The sequence below is a fragment of the Ptychodera flava genome, chromosome 6, assembly GCF_041260155.1.
Source record: "Ptychodera flava strain L36383 chromosome 6, AS_Pfla_20210202, whole genome shotgun sequence".
NCBI classification, from domain to species: Eukaryota; Metazoa; Hemichordata; class Enteropneusta; family Ptychoderidae; genus Ptychodera; species Ptychodera flava.
Genome location: NC_091933.1, coordinates 7,246,824 through 7,270,260, shown reverse-complemented (window position 1 = coordinate 7,270,260; position 23,437 = coordinate 7,246,824). Strand labels below are relative to the sequence as shown.

The 23,437-nt window shown below is 37.4% G+C and overlaps 1 protein-coding gene across 1 annotated transcript in view; it reads right to left on the bottom strand.

Moving 5' to 3' along the window:
• Nucleotides 1-23,437, bottom strand: part of LOC139134746 (uncharacterized) — a 59,921-nt gene that overhangs the window by 3,158 nt on the left and 33,326 nt on the right. The window contains exons 11-17 of the mRNA XM_070701769.1: nucleotides 23,175-23,376; nucleotides 17,054-17,153; nucleotides 15,607-15,688; nucleotides 8,740-8,813; nucleotides 7,825-7,932; nucleotides 2,198-4,336; nucleotides 530-823 (exon numbers count right to left, since the gene is read on the bottom strand). Of these exons, the coding sequence (XP_070557870.1) occupies nucleotides 8,745-8,813; nucleotides 15,607-15,688; nucleotides 17,054-17,153; nucleotides 23,175-23,376 (453 nt within the window). The 3' untranslated portion in view covers nucleotides 530-823; nucleotides 2,198-4,336; nucleotides 7,825-7,932; nucleotides 8,740-8,744. The remainder of the gene's footprint in view (nucleotides 1-529; nucleotides 824-2,197; nucleotides 4,337-7,824; nucleotides 7,933-8,739; nucleotides 8,814-15,606; nucleotides 15,689-17,053; nucleotides 17,154-23,174; nucleotides 23,377-23,437) is intronic.

Here is a 23,437-nt window from a genome sequence, read left to right as displayed (position 1 = left end):
ACTGATGAAGTTCTGACACCAGCACATTAAAGTACATGGCGTCATTTGACATCTACAAAATCCCCCACTGGTGTGAAGCTAGTGAATGTAAGTTAATGTGATAAAAGAATGCATTTTAGACTCTGAAAGTTTGTCAGAATTAGTACTGTCCCATAAGAATGATGGGAAAACGTGAATGAGTCAAATGGAAGGCAGCCATAGAAACAAAACCTGGTGCATAAAAAGGCCTAAGAATGCGTGTAGTGTACAAGGATGTCTATATGGTTTACATGATTTAAGTAGTGATTATGTTTGTATTTACATTTACATGATGAATTTGGTTTACTGTCCAATAGAACATTTCCTGTACTTCGCATTATAGATTAGACTTGTTTACATCGTACAAGAGCCATAATAAACTTCATCTACACACAGAGAGAAACTTCTCAGTGAAGTGCTTCATTTTAATCGATGACAAATTCATCACTAGGTCATTTAACACCATAACACGGTGTGATGTTTGCGACAGTCTATGTGATTTCATACTCACTCTGTGGTTGTTCTGTTGAATTATCATCAAATTCAGCATTGTCTGTCACTACAGAACTAGTTAGATTGGTGGACGTGATGCTAGACGTGGCATTTTCTGTCACTGCAGATGCTGATGTCAACGCCAAATGAGGTTGGGTACAGCAAAGACCAGTGACTGTGTCAATAGAACCATACTCATTATGACCATCTCCTTTTTTCTGCTCATTACCACCACCAACATCACCATCTTCATCATCTTTGTCATCATCATCATCATCATCACCAGCGTCGTCATCATCATCATCGATCAACTCTGTTACAGACGAAATGAATAATTCCCCACCTGTTCAAGTCACTGATGTACAATGGTAGGTCGGGAAATACAAAGATTACAATATCCAGGACAATAAAATCAGGATTATTAACTAAAAGGATTAGGCAAGAGTAAATATTTTTTTTGTTTCACACCCACAAGTGCAGAAGTATTTTCAGATTTTATGAAAGACAAAGTGTATTAGAAATGTCCAGCCCTGTCTAACTTTTTCCATCCTCAAAACTTATTGTTACAAATTTGACGCTTTTTGTTAAAATCAGAATACCATGAACTATGAAAGTGAAAAGGCAATCATGATTGTCTTTGTTTTGGGTTCTATAATAACACTTTATACAAAGCCCATGCATTTAGCTTGCATTCACAGACTGTATATTGTCAACATCAAACTGATTTAAATCTGATAGAGTGGTTGGGCTGTTCACTTCCTCGGTCATTGTTTAGTTTTTGTTTAGTCTTCAGCTACTGTACCTCTTTATACCATTGTACCATAGGTGATCGTTCGTTCACATATAAATCTTGTGCTACAAAGAGCCAATAAGAGCTATGTTGCTAAACATGCAGCATTCCGATTGGTTTATCAATCCATTGTGCTAAGTAACCAGTGTTCTGATTGGTTTAGCAAACCACTGTGATCTTGGGACAAGTGGGTTGTGCTCACAGTACAATAAATTACCCACAATTCTCTTTGATTTGTATCCTTGAAGGTTACTTTTCCAATAATTTTTTCAGTTCTGTATGCAAGTAATAATGTGCAACATCAGAATAATTCATAAATAATATCAAGTAAAAGTATGTTTAGAAATTTCAGTGAAAGTCTCCAAATAACCATTAAACAACCATAGAAGTCACGTTCTGTAGGTACAGACATACAGACACACAGACATACATACAGACAGTTCCCTAGCCTATAAGAATAGCTTCCATTGCCATATATACATATGGCTATGGGAGCTAAAAAACAACAATGACTTCTACTGGACAGAAGCTGTACGTAACCTAATTTGACAATTTTGTGCATCAATCTGATTTCTTGTTCTAGTTCCTAAACCATGTCCACACAACGAGTAGATTTCAATGCAGTCTGCCTGCATGTGTTTAGTGGTATAGCTTTTACAGACAATAAATTTAGTTTGCAAAAAAAATCACTATCAACAATAACAATGCTGCCTATTAATAAATAGACTGTATTGACACAGGTTTAGGAAGTAGACCGAAAAATTACATTTGAAATACAGAAAAAAAATGAAACATTGAATAGGTTGCAGTGCCACTCTCCCTTAAAAATATTAGTTTATGATCTGAAAAGACTACAGTGTAGCTGTCATCGGAAGTATTTGATAAAACACAACTTACCATCGGGATCCAAGTTGATTTCATCTAATGTCTTTCCTCTGTACATGTCCATATTTCCCTTTTCCATTGACAGGAGAATTTTGGCAACTTTAGCAGTTTGAAAGGCATCATCAGGTAGTCTATAAAGGAACTGTGTACTTCTTGGCTGTGTCCCATAAAGGTTGACAACTGCTGTAGTTCTGGATCACCCATATTCAGAATTTGTGCAACTGTTGCCACCTGCTTTCGTAGCTTCGTTGACGTTATGTGGGCTGCATTTGTGAGGCCGGCCCTTTGTGCATACTTTCTCAGTACATCTGAACCTCTGATATGATCTTGGGATTCATAATAGGTACGTGCAAACACATATTTGTTTGACGCAGGAATTCCCACGTCACTTCGTTTACTGTTAAGCAAGTCAACAGCATCCTTTACAGAAGGTGTTAACAGTAGAGCCACTTTGTTACTTTTCTTCCCAATGGTCTCAATTCTTGTGAAATGCAGGTACAGCTTCTTCTCCAGAACTGACAAACTCCTCATAATTTCGTCATTCTCTGTGCTACCACTCTTCATGTTATAGGTTTCTAACTTCAGTCTTCCAACTTCCCCACTTCTTCTTCTGTTGAACAGAATTATTTGTGACAGAGTGACTTCACACAGCTCTCTCCAAACTGACACTGATGGTTTACAGGTTTCATCACTCAACATCTTTGTTAAATCTGATGACCTTTTCTGTAGGTATGTATTCAACTTCTTGACATCAGTTGTAAGTGGCAACCTCTTTGGCTTATTCCATGATATTTCTCTTAGTGCTTGATGGGCACGAGATGAAATTTCCTTTGCCCACTGTGAATTCAATAAATGCTTGAAATCATCCATTTCTCTTTGAAGCTGTACGTCGCCTTTCACAATTGCATCGGTTTTGAGAATTGTCACAACAGCTTGCAAGGAGTGACCCACCTTCAATGCTAATGATGGTATCTGTACACCCTCTGTCGTCTCATCATACTTCGCTGCTAATTTTGTTGCATTGACAACAGTGGAGAAATGCTCTCGCGTAATGCAATCTTTCAGTTGTATGATGGACTGGTCTATCTGTCTTGCCTTAAGCAGTAACCGTGCAAGTTCACGCATCTTTTGGCTGATGTGTGCATCCTGGCTCTTTCTCACTTTCACTAAATCTGCCCCAAATCTTTGGATCAAGTCATCACTTCTAACCACTCTACCAATATCATCTTTACTCATCTTGGATAAAATAGCGTACAATCGTGAATTCTCGGTTTGTACACCGCCATATATGCTACTGAGTTTTAAAGTTAAAGCTTCAGCTTGTGCCTTAGATTTGCCTTTTTGATTCAGGCTGGATGTTGGTCTATGCCTACATACCTTCAAGTGACGCCAAAGTGATTTGCAAGCAAAGAAGCCATTACAGTGCTGGCAAGGGAGAAAATCATCATGTTTTACTGAAGCATTTTGTGATGACGGGCACCTCCAGACCACTAGTTCCCCTTTCTTTTCTTTCCATACTCTCATATTATGTTCATAATTTCCCTTGTTCCTGAGACGTTCAAGCAAAATCCTTCTCTGTTTTGAGTTTGGTGGTTTGCTAAATGCATGTGCAACTTCTGCTTCATTACTATGTACTGAGGACAGATGTCTCGCTATTTTGCTTCCTCTGTATTTACAATATAGGCAGTATTGAGGCTTGCCAGATGTTATTCTCTTGCCATTTTTCAAACTTGTAGTTTTTACCGAGATCTCTGTCTCACAACTACTGTTTTCATCTTCATTACTATCCTGGTGGTTGTTACACTGTTCCTCGGTGCTCTTACTTTTATCAGTATTCATCACTTTGTCTTGTGTCTTTGGTTTTCTGGATTTTGCATCATCATACACTAGATCCTTCTTTGGTAACTTCCCCTTTCTTCTTTTTATTGCATCAGAGGTCTTTGACATTCTGGATAACACATCAAACCTTTCAAAATCTTTGAGCTGTTGATAGCAACCCTTTGACTTCTTAATTACAGTATCCTTGCTTTTCCTTTCACCTTCAATTTTCCGTTTTCTGGCCTTTCCGTGACAATTCCCAGTGCTATTCTTCCTCATGGATTCACCAAATACACCCTTCATTTTCATATGTGGCTGTAATCCCTTAGTGATCTGGATATAAATGGAATAGCATGAATGAATTTGTATGAGATCAGCAGAGACTTAAAAGACGCATATTTCAATCCCTGGTTCACATATTAGGGAAATTTAGAGAGTTCTTCTCCCAGGCAAACACCGGGCTAGTTACAATGTTTGATTTGCCCTGACAGTCACACCAAGCAATTGTCACACGCAAGCAATTGTCACCTCTGCTAATCCTGTATAGACAAATGATCAGTATTTGTCAGGCTTATAGTTATAACTGTTATGCCCTGACACAGTCTCACTCAGAAACTGAAGCAACTCGTGGAAGATGTGTAGCAAGCTTAAGAGGGGACTGGGCGGTGTTGTGACTTCAAACCCGTGCCAAGTAACTAGTTGCAAAGTAGGCTTTACGCAACAGGGAGCGGCCTGTTTGAGTTGCAACATTCTGATACGAATAGAATCTACTGCACGTCCATGGCAATTAAAACACGTGCTGATTCACAAAGTTTGATTAAAAATGAAAATTTCCAGATGAAAGAGCATAAACTTTGTTTCCCACATGCAAGAAATCATGTTTGAAAGGTTCTCATTTCAGGATGAAACATCAATTCAGAAAAAACAATCCCAAACTTATTTCTGACAGTTATGTTTTAAAAAGACTTTTAGACCTGATCCTGATTCATTTCCTGGCTTGGCGCCCAATTGCAAAAAGCCAATCCTGTAAGGTGTCCTCCAGGAATAGGGTAATTAAATAGAGAATTTTTTTCTGTCGGTGTTCTATAAATTTACCACAGTGACTGTTTCTACATACAAAAAAATAACATTTAAATAGCACGTTCAGCCCATAATCAAAAATGTGTTTTTACGATGACGGTAACACTGTCAAATGTATTGTGTCATAAATGTTCAAGATCTAGAAAACACACTAATAAATTATTGTTTACATTGCTGTGAAAGTCTGCTGCCTGTAATCTTGATGATTATAGTGATACTACGATGAATAGTATGTTATTTTTTTAAGCCCACTGCACTCTGACTTTATGAAGCTGTCTGTATTTCGTATAGTTGACAGATAAGACAGTACTTGTTTATTGGTATTTACAATGACAACACAACAGGGACTGTGTAAACACACAACAGGATGGCACATCAAGTTTATGCAAGTGTTTGATTGACAGCCAGTTTGAAAAGGTCAATGATCATTTCTGGCATAGATTTTTGCCACTGATGCATGAAAATCACAAAAAATCCCCGTCAAATCCTGTAAGTTTCTGAAAACAAGTCATTGTTGATGACACAGTCCCCACTTGTTAATGGGTACTTTTATTACAAGTCCTCAGAGAGGATAGAGTCCTCTTCATTAATCAGGTTTGTGATAAAAATACTTTGATACAGATGGCGCTCAATGGCCGAGAATGAGTTCCATGGTGATGAAAACATAAAACCAATGTAGGCCACCATCCTAAAGGTCATTAAATGAGTCATTTAGGAATTAATCAAGAGGATATTGCAAAACATTTTTGCATACTATCCTAACACTAACAGATTATCACCGGCACCATATTTCATAAAGTTTGATGCAGTATTTACAACACTATGAGATCAACATCTGTATCAAGTTTCATTTCGAGTTATGGTGCTGTGAATTAGAAAATCGTAACAAAATCGCCTCCACGCAGCAATATTTGATCTTACTGTTTAAAAAATCAACACCTATATGTATGACATAAGTCAATGTCCATGTACCAACTTTGAATAAATTTGCTTGATACATGTCTGAGTTATGGTTCAGAACATGAAAAAATCATAATAAAACGGTCACACAGCGGCAACATTGGCTCGTATCACAAAAAAAATCAATGTGCATATGTAAAATCGGTTGAGATATGCCTGAGTTATGGCTTTGTACATGAAAAAATCATAACAAAATGGCTGCACAGCAGCCCTATTGGATCGTATCACAAATTAACCTGCATATGTATGACATTGGTCAATCTCCTTGTACCAACTTTGAATAAATTTGCTTGATACATGTCTTAGCTATGGTTCTGGACATGAAAAAAAAAGGTAACAAAATGGCCACATGGCGGCCATATTGGATTGTATGACAAAACAAAATGATGTGTATAGCTATGACATTGGTCAATGTCCTTGTACCAACTTTGAATAAAATCGATGGAAACATGCCTGAGTAATGGCTCTGTACATGAAAAAAATTGTAATAAAATGGCTGCCTGGAGGCCATATTGGATTGTATCACAAAACAAATTGATCTACATATCTATGTCATTGGTCAATGTCCTTTGTACCAACTTTGAATATAATCGGTTGAAACATGCCTGAGTGATGGCTCTGTACATGAAAAAATCGTAATAAAATGGCCGCCTGGCAGCCATATTGGATCGTATCACAAAAACAAATCCATGTGCATCTGTATGACATATGAAGTAATCCTTGTACCAAGTTTGAATGAAATCGCTCCAGGCATCTCTGAGATATCTGCGTGAACGGGCGCGTGCACGCGCGCACGCACAGATATGATCAAACCTATAAGTCCCCCGGACAGTGTCCGTCGGGACTAAAAAGATTTGGCCCAGGAATATCTCAGATATCTGCTTTCATTAGCTCCTATGCATGGACACAGCATTAATATTAATTTCATCCTTGAACGCCTGTGGATCAAACCTGAGGACCCTGTGGATGGATATCAAATGCAGGAAAGAAAACGGCTGTCACACAACCATTTTTGATCGAATCATTACAAAAATCGGCATGCATATATATGTGATAAGGATTAATATATGTACCAACTTTCTATACAATCGCGTCCGGCATTGCTGAGAAATTTACGTGAACGAATGCACACTCGTCAAATATAGGAAACAAAATGGCTGCCACGCAGCCATTTTAGACCAGTTGAAAACAAAAATCAATGTGCATATGAATAACATATAGAGTAATCTATGTACCAAGTTTGAATGGAATCGCTCCTAGCATCACTGAGAAATTTGCATGAACATACGCACCAACGTCAAATACAGAAAACAAAATGGCTGCCAGACGATTATATTGGATCAGATCGTAAAACACATCGGCGTGCATATGTGGCATAGGTAATAATTTTTGTACCAATTTTGAACGAAATCGCTCCAGGCGTCTCTGAGATATCTGTGTGAACAGACGGACGCACACACGCACGGACATGACCAAACCTATAAGTCCCCCCGGACGGTGTCCGTGGGGACTAAAAAGTATAATAGATCAATTGTAAAGATGCTTATTATGACAACTTGTACCTTTCACGATAAATAAAATTGAAAAAAGGCACATTGTCTAGAGCATTACAGCCTTGGTGTTGACTGTTCAGTGTCCTAGCTCTAACACAATGAGTACCATCATTGCCCTGCCCCCCTTTCATAGGGGAATTGCATCTTTAACAGTGAGATTAAAGAATACAAATGTCTGACACAGCTTTACATACATAATTTTATGTGGCACAGCAGGTAAATTCTCACCTCTTTGTCAGTAGATATGTCACTGTCATAACAACTTGAAGGAAAGTATTCAGGGTCCTTATCTGGATCAGTTGACTCTTCACTAATGCAGCTGGTTGACGTTGAAGCCTGTGTAATATAAAAATGTAAACACTAAATGACTGGAACATGTTAAGTCTATAGCTCAAATAAAGACAACAGTTGGTAATAATAATAATAATGATAATACCAGGTACCCATCACTCCTAAGTGGGGAGAAGTGTGATAGCCCGAAAACACACAACTTCTGCAATTTTGAATTAAAACTCTGATTTACATACATATGTGTGACATAAGTCAATGTCCTAGTACCATTTTGGATAAAATCGGTCGTACCAACTTTGAATGATATTTGTGAAAATACGTCTGAGTTATGGCTCTGGACATGAAAAAAACTGAAACACAATTGCCACCACGCAGCCATATTGAATCGTATCATGAAACAAAGTCACGTGCATATGTATGACATAGGTCAATGTCCTTGTACCAACTTTGAATAAAATCAGTTGAGACGTGCCTAAGTTATGGCTCTTGATATGAAGAAATTGTAACAAAATGGCCGCCATGCTACCATATTGTATCATATCATGAAACAAATTGACGTGCATGTGCATGACATAAGTCAATGTCCTTGTACAAACTTTGAATAAAATCAGTTGTGATGTGCCTGAGATATGGCTGCGTACATGAAAAAGATCGTAACAAATGGCTGCATGGCGTCCATATTTGATCGTATCACAAAACAAATTAATGTGCATATGTATGACATGAGGAGCAATCCTTGTACAAAGTTTGAATGAAATCGCTCTAGGCATCTCTGAGATATCTGTGTAAACTGACTGACGGATGCACGGACATGACCAAACCTATGTCTCCCTGGATATGCGACTGACTCACCATTCTCATATGATCACCAACATTTGTATCAGGCAATGCATGAACAGCTTTCTCATCCATGTCTCCATCTTGATCTAAAATAGGATCATTATAATTTACACTATTAATTACACACAGCATTCCATATATATTCAATTGACAAAACTAATAGTTTCAAACTTAATGTTCCTCAGATAAAATTACCCTCCCAAACATGATTAAACTCTGGTTTGATGAGGATTTGACATATCTCAGTGCTTTCAAAACAAACTGTAAATTGGTTTTTCTCCAGCACTGATATAGAACAAGCGACCTAGTGGGGATGACACCAATTTGAGTGGTGGCTTCATATTCAACCAAGCTAAATTTTCCAGCCAATCATTTTGTTTGTCAAGAAACTGGCAATCTTGCTAAAAATAGCAATATACAAATATTCCAATAATTGCAACAAATACTGTATGTGTCAGGTAGCCTTTGGGGAACTGCATAAAAAATCTAAAATCATTCAAGGAGATTGAGAGATTTGACCAAATGGGAAAAAAATCACAAATAAGACGGTGTTGCTCCTATTTGACCAAAGTTGTTTTATAATAACTGAAACAAATCTGGGTCATGTAACCCACAGTGAACTGCATAAAAAATCAGTCTATGGGATGAAATTTTTTGACCAAAAATGGGAAAAACAGCAACAATGTCACTGCTTGATTCCATATTGCCTACAAAACACGCTAAAAAATTCAGAAAATGGTTAAAATTTTAAACTTAGAAAATAGAAATTTGCTTTTCTTGTACAAGGGTTTAATCGAGCAGATTACATGACAATTTTGACACATCCAAACTATGCCATTACAACACATATATATGACAAGTAGTTTTGAATAATAAAATTTCTTGATTAAATTCACAGAAATATTCTTACAAATGCAAACTTCTACACTTCCATTTCAGTTAGAAGCAACTAACTTCTCGCCTGATGTGAAATGTGTACACTGTGTAAAAAAACACAGATGGCTTTGTTTCCTTATCATCCAGACTTATTAACTATCGTTGCAAATCTCTACAGTAAATAATCCGCCCTTTCACCAACAAACTTATGAAACTCACATTTTTAAGTCTGCAGTTGAACCTTTTTGGAAATTGCCCTAAAATACAATAATGCAAAATTCACCACAATTTGAACAAATCTTCCTGAGGTCATCTTTAAAAAACTCCATACCAAGTTTCAAATCAATCAGACTTGCAGTTTTAGAAAATATTTTTTGACCAAAAATAGGAAAATTTGCCCAAAAACACAAATATCCAAATTTCCCCACAATTTCAACAAATTTTACTGAGTTCACCTCTACGAACTTCCATACTAAGATTCAAATCAATTGGAAATGCAGTTTCAGAGGAGAATTTTTGACCAAAAACAGGAAAAATTACCCCAAAATACTATTATGCAAATTTTCACTACAATTTGAACAAACTTGACTGAGGCAACTCCTACTGCATTTCAAGCAAATCCTGCAGTTTCAGAGAAGATCGTTGTTGATGGACGATAGACAACTGATGACGACAGACAATCAAACTATCCAATAAGTTCTGTGTCGCCAACAGCAGAGCTAAAAAAGTGCTGATATGTGCTGGATAAACAGTGGATATTGGTATTGTTCATTAGATCATGGCACTCAACTTATGTCTTTCCAGTACAGTGTATACCAAATATCTGCACCATGAAATGAATATCTTAAAACCCCTGAATTACAGGCAAAATAACAGGATAATTCAGAAAATACAGCCAAGTAATATAGAGGTCAGTGTAAGATGTATATGGCTCATCCAATGCATGAAATGCACTAAGCCCAGGGTTGTCAATAAATATCTATATTGTATGTATAACAATGATAATGTACACGTTCTTTCAATTAATGTTGGTAATATTGTGATTCTGCTTCACTGCTGTCTTGGGAAGTGTCACTTGAGATTGCAAGATACTACGTAGCATTCAGTGCGCTTTCTACCCCAGCGACAGTAACACCACTGAAAATTTGCTCCGTGAATTTCACGAGGCATAACGTTTTTTGTGAGAGAAACCTCACAGAAAATCATATGATATTACAACACAATACCTTGATCAGTAAACTTATTTTCCCAATGATCAGAAATCTTCAAGTCACAATTTGCAAGATTGAAACGGCTATGTCTAATACTGCTAGCACAAGCAGCAGTGAGAACGCTAGACAAAAGAGACCCACGAGGGGATCCATCATAGCAAACCCGATATTAGAGAACAGACAGCCTAATAGCAACAGGGTCTGCAATGCAGAGCCGTTGGGAGAAACCTCCAAAAAGCAGCAAGCAAACATCGTCTTACTCCAGGAAATGACAAACCAACCAGTAATAGAAGCCAGTTTGTCACGGGAAATACACAACATGGCTACAGGTATGGCAACATCAGTAAACGCCAAACCCTAAGCTACCATCAACCAGCGCAGCTTTCCCTGAAACACAGCCAGGACAGGTATAGTACAATGTTGGAAATGCTTATTTCATTCAAAAAATTTTCCAAATGCAACAGGAATCAATGGTGCAATGCATGGGCACCCTACAAATGATAACATACAATATGGCGGCTACTGCTAGAGCTGAAGGCCTCATTGATACACAAGGGTGCGAAGTCAAAAAGCGTTACTCAACTAGCTCAGAAAGTGAACACCCTCCATCCAAAGTGAGAAAAACTCATGTGGAGAAGGATGACAAAGTCAGAAGACCTTGATTACAATAATCTCTTACGAGCTCCTACAAAGTACGATACAACAACAAATGACATGTGCACTAGCGAGGCTGATCAAAACTGGTGACATGAACTGAGCAAGCTTTACAACATGGACATTGAATGTGTCTACATTATTACATGCCTGTATTTGGAACGTCGCCCGCTTCATAGGATTCAATGGAAACTCATCGATGACGTCGCAGGCCGCATAATCATTACTTGACTAAAAGTGACCCGGGACTTTTTCAACTTGACACCTTCTGGCTATTGAGAAATTTTGCGCAAAAAAAATTGATAAACAGCATAACAGTACATATATCAATGTGCCATTCGATGATGAAAGTCGTTCCATTTGTAACAGATTTTCCGTCTAAGATGGAAACAAGTCATTGTCAATGACATAGTCCCCGCAAAATATAAATTCTGTCACTGTAATAAATTGAAAGTGCATAAATCCAGTAGATTGTCCTTGTGCCAAGTTTGAACAAAATCAGTCGTGGTATGTCTGAGTAATGGCTCTAAACATGAAAAAATCGCAACAAAATGGCCGCCAGGCCGCCATATTGGGGCGTATCACAACAAAAATTGACACATATGTATATCATCATTAGGGGAAGACTGCATTAACTTGCATGGTACCTGAAACCCGAGTCCTTGCCTGACCAACTCAACTGACAAACAGAAGACTTTTAATCCCTCAAGGTGTGAATGTTCCATTGTTATGTTTATCTAATCCAGCTGGTGCCATTGTAGGAAAGGTAGGTCTGTGAAATTGATCCTCATAGGGAAGTAGGGTATTCCTAAGTTAATGGAGCCTTCCCCTAATGTAGTACCTTGTCCTTGTGCCAAGTTTAAACAAAATTAGTTTTGGCGTGTCTGGGTAATAGCGCCAGACTTGAAAAAAAGCGCAACAAAATGGCCGCCAGACAGCCATATCGGGGTGTATAGCAACAAAAACTGACATGCATACATTTATGTATGTCATATGAAAAATCGCAACAAAATCAAGAAGGTGTCAAGTTGAAAAAGTCCCGGGTCAAAAATTTTCAGAGCAGAAAGTTAGGAAAAAAAATCTTCAAACTAGTTTGCAAAATAAAAAAAAAATAAATGAGAAGACAAATGCGTAAAAAAAAAATCTGCAAAAGTCTTGAAAATTTTGAATTTTTTTTATATTTTTCTGACAGGAAGCAGCTTTCTGTATTTTTAGTACACCCTCCACGCACATTTTAAATTTTATTGTATATATTTAGAGTGACTGTATCCCTTATTATCTTTTCAGGACTTTTGTATTTTGACCACTTGAAAATTATAAAATTATAGAGCCTGTTTTCTACTTGTTTCCTGCGTACAAACCAAGCAGGTACACTAGGTCAAACATTGAAACTATGGTAAGGTTGTCAAGACTGAAAGTTATATTTGCCTTTTAAGATCAAGGTGAACAGATGCAGGCCACATCAGCTTCATTTTTTCGCGGCATTTTATTGCAATGGTGAATGCATGAACGGGTGAACAAGTAGAAACACGTCAATAATGATTAACAACATATCAAGTCATGATGTATTATTTTGCTTCTAAAAAGGCATTTTCAGTTTTTTCTAAAAAGACAGCCTTAAATTCAACAGCAACACATTTTTAACATTCAACCATACACTACGTAGAATGAATGGAATTTGTTGACCTATATATATCAACATCAGAAGATGGGTTGAATTTTGAAGGTTTCTCTGTAGCAAATACTGGATAATTCTGTATGACTAATCGTTTGTGTGTAGCAAATGCTGAATGACAATTATCTGAAGAATTTATCCACCACAAAAAAAGCATTAACAAATCTTAAAGGACTAATGTAGCAAATTGTAAAGAAATTTGACAAGCCCTTTCAGAGAACACTTATTTTTTGACCATAAATGGCATAAATTGCCCTAAAAAGACAAATATTGAAATTTCACCACATCTATACACATCCAATCAATTTGGACATGCTGCTACAGAGAAATAGATGTTTTGATCAAAAAAGGGCAAAATTTGCCCTAAAAACACAAATATTCAAATTTCACTATATTTTGCAAACAGCTTCTCAGCTTGTCAAAATCAATTGTAAATCATGAGATATGCATGATGTTTGGGGGGTGAATGTAGGCATTTCACCACGCAGTAGAAAGGGAAGCCAGGAAACCAAAATAGTCAACTTTCAAAACTATAGGAAGCTACTGAGGAGCAAGAAGACCATGTTTCAGAGGAAGATGTGTAATCTGAAAAAAATACTCCCCAAGTGCCACCAAATAACACCATTTTAATCTCTATTTTTCAAAAGCTCAAACGGCAGGAGGGGGGACACCCCCCTCCTGACCTCCCCCCGCGACGTCTTGCACAGCTGCTTGTCGCACCACATCTTTGCCCTCTTGTAAAAACCCTACGGAGAACACTGTCATCATACAGGGAAGGAAACTCATTGCCAACATTGTCTTTTTTTCTGATTTGTCTCATTGATATGAATCATCTGTTCAGAATTGTTTACAGAACCAGGAGTGACACATGTACTGTCATTGGTTGTGCAAAAATCAGTCTCTGATTCCACCACTTCTTCATTTCCTTCTGTTCCAGTATTAGTCAGTATTGTTGGACATTCAGTGCGCAAGATGATCTGCAACATTTCGCGAAATCTATCAGCAATATAAATCACTAGGCTATGTATGTTGGGGTTACAGCACACAATCTTATTTGCGCTAGTGATATGGATGTACATTGTATCATCAGACAGCGTCGATCTAAAAAAATTGTAAATCTGAAAATTTACTCAGAAAAAAAAAATTTGCACAGCTTTTCTCAATTGGAAAAAAATTTTTTAGAAATTTACAATTGGAAAAAAAAAATTTCACAATTTCATTGTGACCACCCCCCCCCCTCCCAAGATCTAATGGTCCATCCCTAAGTCCCCCGGACGGTGTCCGTGGGGACTAACAAGGGCAGACTACCACTCCAGACAACACAACAGCGACACTGGGCGGATGCTAACAAACAAGTTCTAAAAGATTGCTTGTAAATTTGGTACACTAGAAATTGACCTCTTTGCCTCAAGGCTCAACCATCACGTCAGCATGACAAACATGTATCATGGCAACCTGACCTGTATGCCATTGCTGTAGATGCATTTAGTCTTGATTAATTGGTCTAAGTGGTACTTTTATGCATTTCCTCCTTTCAGTGTGCTCCATTAAGGACAGTTCAGAGTGAGTAGAATCCTGATAGTGCCACTCTGGCCAACCAAACCATGGTTCAATTGCCACCTTGACAAAATTAGAGTATGTGGGATGTCTCCATTGTACTTAGACTGCTAGGCAATTGGTCTCCAGTTAAGAAACTCTCCCTATAAAAATTTGACATTAAAACTGGTAACTCTTATTGCACTAATGTCAGCTCAACAAGCTCAGACTACATACTTGATAGATATCAGGAACACTGTCAAAACAAAGAAGGGGAATGTCATAAAAATAGGAGAGGCATATCAAACCATCAAGACTATCTGCTTACCCTCCAGACAGGAGACTTTGTGTACTTACTGTACCAGAGTACACAACTCGTACTAGACCTTTGAGAGATTAATGTTCTGTGTTCTTTTATATATATACACAAAAGTGGGTGACTTTGTCCAATCATTAGTTCATGGATACACTCTAAACATCTTGAGTTACACTTGCTGAGATAGCAGTGAAGCAGAATTCAAAACTTACCTTGAAGTTGAAGTTTGACTAGAATTCTGCTAAGCTGCTGTAGTAGCTACGGTGTCACTCATATATCACCCACCCAATTCTATGCTCCCATGCATTGTGGGTAATATTTGATATATCACCCACCCATAAATTTGATACACAATGTATTCACCAGCCGATGAGAATAATATCATGCAATCTTGAGTGACACCTTCGGTACGACAGCAGTTTAGCAGAATTCTAGTCAAACTTCAACTTCCAGGTAAGTTTCGCTTAACTTTTGAATTTGGTGGCATATTTTCTGGAGTTATCAGCCATTTATTGAAAGTGGAAGAAAACTAATAAAAATTGTACAAAATTATGCATTGCCAAATATGGCATCTAGCCTAAGGACAACTGCAGTTACATATATGTACTTACCATGCAACGGACTGCATATACCTTCCATACCAAGGAATAAGGAAATAGCATCTTTCTGTTCTGCTGCCTTGTCTTCTGTGGTCTAAACACACAATGGAAAGTGATTTATTCAGAAATAAATAAGAGTATTTACCATGAAATGGATTGCACTTGCAAGACACATCAATTCGGCAATACTTATCATTTTTCTTAGATGTAGCTCTGATTAATCACAGTATGACAATAAACATAGGGCCAAAGTCCCTGATGTTACTATAGACATGGATACAAAATTAAGTATTTCCTGACTGTATGAAATTATCTCACTAAGGTCATCCTAGGGACCTGTAAACCAAATATTAAAGCTGTCTGACCAACGGTTTTGAAAAAACAAGAGACCCAACAGTTGACAGAGCTCTGCTGTGTTATGTAGAGAATAACTTGTTGTGACACATGTATTAATGAAGAAGGTGGATATCTTTGATAGCTCATTTCAGGATGGCCTGACCAAAAATGGCAAAATTAGCTGCAAAAATACAAAATTGATGATTTGAATTTATTACATTAAGATAGAGCCTAGAAACCTGTACACCAAATATCAAAGCGAGTAACTTTTGAGAAACAAATATTTTGACCAAAATGGCAAAAATTGACCCAAAAATACAAAAATTGAAGATTTCATCAAATTTCAATATACCACACTAAGACAACCCCTAGGGACCTGTATACCAAATATCAAAGGTATCAGACAAGTAGTTTTTGAGAAACACATTTTTTGACCAAAAATGGCAAAAATTGCACCAAAAATACAAAAGTACTGATTTAGTCATATATTCAATATATCATATTTAGTTCATCTGTAGTAACCTGTATACCAAATATCAAAGCTGTCAAGATGAGCAGTTTTGATGAAATAAAGTTTTGACGAAAATTGACAAATAAATTCCTTAAAAATACAGATTTGCATATTTCGTCACAATTTGAACAAATGTAAGTTGAGTTATCCCTAGAAAACTGTATACCAAATAACAAAGCTGTCTGACCAGCGTTTATGAAGAAGATTTTTTACCAAAAATGCCATTTTTGGTGCTTATTTGCATATTTTCAACAATATCAAAAATTAAAAAAAAAGTGTTTCTTAAAATCATATTTTTCATCTACACAACAAATATCAAATCAGTAAGTACTGCGGTTCTCAAGATATTTGAGTGGACGGACGCCTCACAAACGGACATACATACCGGTACATACATTATACAGACTGACGCCGGACGCCGGACGGATACCCATCCCAATAGCTTCTACAGACTGTAGTCTTTTGTAGCTAAATTTGTGAAGCATGGTAAAAGTCAAAAATATATATCACATATTTGTATTACTTCACATCCAGGGTAATGGCCACAAATTGCTAATTTGATATACTTTAGCCTGTAGAGATGTAAGTGATTTGTTACAAAAGCAAACTTACATTTTCACATTTTTCTTCAGGTACATTATCTTCAATGTCAAACCACATGTTCCCTCTGAGGCTGATACTCTTTCCTTCTTTGAAGAAACATTTGTATGATCTGTAGATTCAAATGGAACAAAAGTTAATACATTATGTTGTATGTCAACCATTACATAGTTATAAACTTAAAGGCATGCGTTGGCACCAGATTTTCTCATCAGAAAATTTACCCACAAGATTACAATTTCAATGGAAAACAAAAGGCTATCACACCTCCATAATCCTCTTACAGACTAGAACTAAGGCGATCCCAGGGATCGCAAGCAATGTCTTTAATGCAGGTAAAGTTTTACTAAAGGTAAACATTACAAGCTGCTCAATCAGGAAGTGAGGTAATATGCATAGCAGTGACCTTCATTTCAATCTTGTGTGAGCAAAAAATTTTGCTTAATTCGTTATTAGATATCGTAAGCAAATTCATAGCACCAGTTTGCAGAATTTAATTGCACAGTTTGTGGCAAAACTCTGAGGATGCAGAGCCGAGGTGTTTTACTGAAAACTGTTCATTGAAAAATCACTGCTCTGCGTATGACATCACTTCTGCATTTTGCGGCTTGTCATATTCTAAATTGATCTCCGATGACAGTTTGGCAGAAATACCCTTGTGGTCTAACAATCAGAGAGAAGCTTTCTTAATCTCAGGTACCCGGTTTATACCCCAGTGAATTTACACTTTTTCTTTCCAGTTAGAATGGGAGAACAGTTGAATAGAACACATCAAGGTGCAAGGTCAAAGTCCAACCACAAAATGTGTATATTTTACTAGTAAATCAGACAGTTTCAAACAATAGTACTTGTTAATTGGACAGTTTGTAATCAAAGAAAGATGAGGTTACACGAAACAAGACGGGGAGTGAGAACAATGGGTACAAAATGGAGAATGATAAATGTAAATATTACATTCATCATCCAGACTGGCAAGTAAAAGTATTGAACAGAGAGATTTCATTTCAGAACAAGTCATTGTCAACGACATAGATCCCACTCATTATTGGGATATCTGCCTTAATAGGGCAGGGAAATAAGATCTGCAGTGCATAAGTGGTAACAGTGTACTGCGAATCCTGTGATTGTTTTCATGTCAAGGCATCAATTAATAAGTGTGACTGGATTGTATTATAAAATAAATCCATGTGCATATGTATGACATACGTCTATGTCCTTGGACCAATTTTGAAAGAAATCAGTTGAGACATGTCTGGGTTAATGGCTCAAGGCATGTAAGAATCGTAAAAAAAGCCGCCTTACAGCCATATTCAATCGTATCACAACAACAAGCAACCTAACGGCCAATATAGCTCCGCTGTGTTTATGTAGAGAATAACTATTTTTGACACGTGTTGACGAAGAAGGTGAAAATCTGTGACAGCTCATTTTCGTGGCCACAAAAAAGTGGTTAAAATAGCTGCAAAAATACGCAATTGAAGATTTCATTATAATGTGAATATATCACATCGGATCATCCCTAAGAACATGTAAACCAAAGCTATCTGATGAGTAGTTTTCGGAGAATAAAATTTTCTGACCAAAAATGGCTAAAATTGCCCCAAAAATAAAAATTGCAGATTTCACCATAATTTCAATATACCATATATTACAATGATCCCTTGGAAACTGTTTATAAAATATCAAAGCTATCAACTTGCAGTTTTTGAGAAACAAATTTGATGACCAAAAACGGAAAAAATTGCCCCAAAAAATTCAAAATTGCAGATTTCACCATAATTTCAATAAATATCATTTAGTTTATCTATAGAAACCTGTATACCAAATATCAAAGCTATTACTGTAAAATTCCCAATTGAGGCCGCACCTGTATTTGAAGCCGCACCCCGACTTTGAAACATTTGTTTTGGCTCATTGTTCGCCACTTTGGGGTTTTTGAATTTAACCATAATAGAAGCCCCACCTTCTCTGAGCCCATCATGAAACAATGTGCGCTGAAATTCACACCAGCTGGCTTGCATCGTTGACTTATGCTAATGATTGACAGGTGTCTTTCTTACAAGAAAAATACACAATAAAAAGTTCCTTTTTAACACTACTACCATTGTGCATTTTGTCATTGATAGTAACAAAAGTATAATCAATGCGGCATGTATCGGATCGCTTGTGTGTATATTTGAAAACGGCGGACTGAAGTTTTTGTCAGTGTGGTAAACACCGCCATAGTCAATTACCTGATGCAACAATTTTGATGCAATGGTGTTTGTCTACAAATTAAAATAGTTGAGAGATTGAGATACAATGTTTCAAACACGTAGTTTTCATTCAATACCCACGTACCCCTACTGAGGCCTGACGTGCAACAACACCACCTGCATCACGGATATTGACATGAATGAACAGCCTATACTGTAACTGTGGCCGCTGAATGACCATGGTGGATTCGTATAAACTTGTACATGGTCCCTTTTTGATCATGAGAAAATAAAGTTTGACCGCAAAACAGTTCACAAAACATGCCAGTAAAGTTACCAAAAGTCATTGACTTGCCTTTATTGCACAAAATTCTGAACCATACTCGTCCAAGTATGAGCCGCTGGTTCTGCAACACAAAACGGCGGTAAATGTAGGGGACCCCGTGTAATCTGCCATGCATGGATGCTTAATTTATGCTAATTTCACGCACAATTTTTTTCAACACCATTCGATCTTCTATTGCTGTCAAAATCGACTTACACATCCAAAGAAATTGATTGTATAATCTCTGAATTCAGAAGTTGCATTTTTGTGAAATTCCAGCGGCAAAAAAACCCCTAAACTTAAAACAAAGACATCATGCATGCTGCTGATCAACAGTAAGCTTAGTGTGAACTGGCATGCACTGCCTACACGGAAAGGCAATTCAACATTCCAGTATTAAACTGTCTACATCTTGTGAAAACACCAATATAGCAATGAAAATTGTAATAGTCACCAGGAAAGTCTTAACAAATGAAAGGATAAATGCTTCAAACAAAAGCACTGCATGACTACAATGAATTTTCATTGTGGTCCATGTCCTGAATAAACAATGGCCAACGTGAGTGAGACTATTCTATTTAGGGGATGTGGGTGAGCAGGGTCAGAGAATAAAGAAAGTACTGGAAAAACATGTCATTTTTCTTACGATGCTGTAAAGGGAACCCCAGTTTCCCGTTGTTTTAACATCTTTTAATAGTTTCTTTATTATCTATAAGTAATTTTACCAAGTTTAACGACCAAATACACTCTCCTAACGTTTCTATATTGGAGTTACACAAGGGTAGGGGCTTTTTATGCCAGTAAATTTTACTCACGTAGACTTTAGTGGTGCTCATTTGCATAACAATAGCGATTTTAATGCTTGGTGAGCATGGAGAAAAATATCGAAACACAGGAAATGTACATAATTAAAGCCACACCGGGACTTCATTGTGTGATCCAAGGGGTTCCTCAAAAATGTTTCTAATACAAGCTGCAGATTCAATTGGGAATTTTACGGCAGACAAGTACTTTTTGACAAACACATTTTTTGACCAAAAATGGACAGACAACGAAGGAAAATCAACCTATTTGATAAGCTCCACATCGCTGACAGCGGAGCTAAAAATCATAACAAAATGGCCGCCTGACAGCCATTTCGGATTACAATGAAATTAATATACTGTAGGTCATTTGACCGTCTTGAAACCACGTCATTGATTTACGTCATCTACCAAATTGCAAATGCAGTCGAACAAACCAAGCATGGCAGAGTGACTTCAGCTAAAAACCGAAGCTAGTGACGCACTGGTACACATATGTTACAATTCAAGTGAGAGTCCATTTACATAGCAGGGGATTCTATTCAAACATACACAAAACTCACTCAAACACAGAGAGCACACAACTGCATTCATACGAAGTCAGAGTTACTGGGTTAACGTTTAATCTCAGGCAGCTTATAGTCCAACATGACAGAAAAAAAACAGCCAAGGAATATGAAATTGACATGCATGTATCGGCATATGACATATAAATCAATGTCCTTATACCAATTTCTGAAATAAATCAGTTGAGACATGTCTGAGTTATGGCTCAAAACATGAACAATTCATAAAAATACCACAATTATACGGTGTCACTCAAATTTGATCAGAATTGGTATATACAAGTATGGGCACCAAAGATGAACAATAAATGTTGTTTCTATCTGTTCAGTGCAGGAAAATTCTACATTGATGTTATGACAATGATTTCTGCACAGTACATGTACAACCAGAAAAACAACAAGAAATATTTAAACCAGAAAAACAAGAGTGATAAAGTAAATAAGGTCTGAAACTTTAGGTACTGGAGGTCAACTTTAGCAACATGCATAGCAGAAACAGCTAGCCCCTCTTAGTTTGAGCATAGGCAGTCTTCCCCCTTTACTGTCTATGGTTTGAGCAGGTCTGTTAATATGTAACAGTTCATAAACAATGACAGAAAATGACTCAAGGTCAGTTGAGTAGCCTGTTTCAGCCACTGGCTAGTCTCGCATGCCAGACCTTGAAACCTGCGTGCAGCGCGAGTGGCAAAGCCGCGAGCTGCGAGTAACCACAGGTTATGAGGTCTGGCTAGAACCGACGTGCTATACATACTGTCCAATAGAATGCTTCGAAAATCCGCTGGATGAAAGAGTACATCTATTGTTTATTCATGAATGTAGGTGGAGAGTCTAAAAATAGCCTTTTGAATTCGACTGAATGATTGTGTCATTCATCCAGAAATGTTTCATTTGAAGTAAACTGCCTTATGTTGACCTTAGGCAGTAGTACGGCTTCATGAAATCACGGTTACGCTATTCCCAGTAACCACACATGATGAAATAAATCTGCAAAAATGATCTATGCCGTTGAAGAAAATGGTGATGGACAGCCTGAAACCGAAGCAGGAGGTAGCCATGACAGATTATCTGAAAGGAGACGACGTTTCTGTAAATTTGCCGACAGAATATGACCATCTCTCATTTTAGGATTGCTCAGGGCATTGCTTCAATGCTTGCGATTGTTGATCCTCGACATCCTCTATGGAGTTTGCTTTTTCATTTTGCTCTGTTCAAACGAAGCTCAGACTTTGGGCCCAATTCAACTGCCGATGAGCTGGTGGTAAATGGCCTCACAAATAAATTCTCACCGTAGATTTGTGCTTGAGTGTGTTTTTTGGCGCAAATATGTGAAACATGGTGGACAAATACAGTGAAAATACGTTATGGCCGTCTGTACGCGGTGGTCCAAAGTTATACTTATTAGCATAGGAAAGACAGCCCACTTTTGACGTCATCACATTCCTGAGCAGTTGATTCTTGCCAGACCTCGTAACCTGCGGTTACTCGCAGCTCGTGGCTCCACTGCTCGCGCCGCATGCAGGTTCGAGGTCTGGCATGCAACTACTCCTGCACATTTGTAGGATTTTCCTTTTTGTTACCTCATTTGCACATTTTTGACACTGATGTGTTCATTTGAACAACGTCACATCTCAACCCCTGCATCTACCTGTACACCAAATACTGAGATGGTAGCTTTGGTGGTATGGGAGCCTTTGTGTGTGACGGACATACATCCGCACATACATACCCACATACATACATACAGATATACAGATGCCACTGACTCATCAAATAAGCTCTTTTTGGTATTTATTCATACCAAATATGAGCTATCAAAATGGCTGCCTGGCAGCCATATTGAATCATATAACAACAAAAATTGACTTGCACATGTATGACATAAGTTTGTGTCCTTGTACCAATTTTGAAAGAAATCAGTTGAGTCATTCTGGAATAACGCTCAAGTCAAGAAAACATTGTAACAAAATAGCTGCCAGGTGGCCATCTTGGATCATATCATGAAACTAATTGATGTGCATATGTATGCCATAGAATACTATCCTTGTTCAAAGTTTGAAAGAAATTGACCAAGGCATGTTTCTGATATCTGTGTGAACATACGGATGAATGACAGATGCACACAGATGAACGTGGACTTTTCCATTTGGACTAACAAGGAGATAAACAATCCAACACTTTGTAAAACAGCAAATAAATAAACAATCAGAATATCTACAATGTTACAGTGAGCCAAGTGAGACTTACCACTAAAATGTTGCTGTATATGTTGTATCAACTCATGTCCTTCGAAAGGCTTGAACTTCTTGTCACACACATCACAAGTCCAAACATTGTTGGTGGAATTCCAAACACAGTATTTACTTAAATCACCAAAAACTTCAACACCAACTTGTCCATCATTATCCAAGATAACATCTGATGTGCAAAGATCTATAACTTCAACCTGCTGAGTAAAAATATTCATTCAATGCAAAATGAACTATGTTACATTAAAGCTAGTGTCTCCA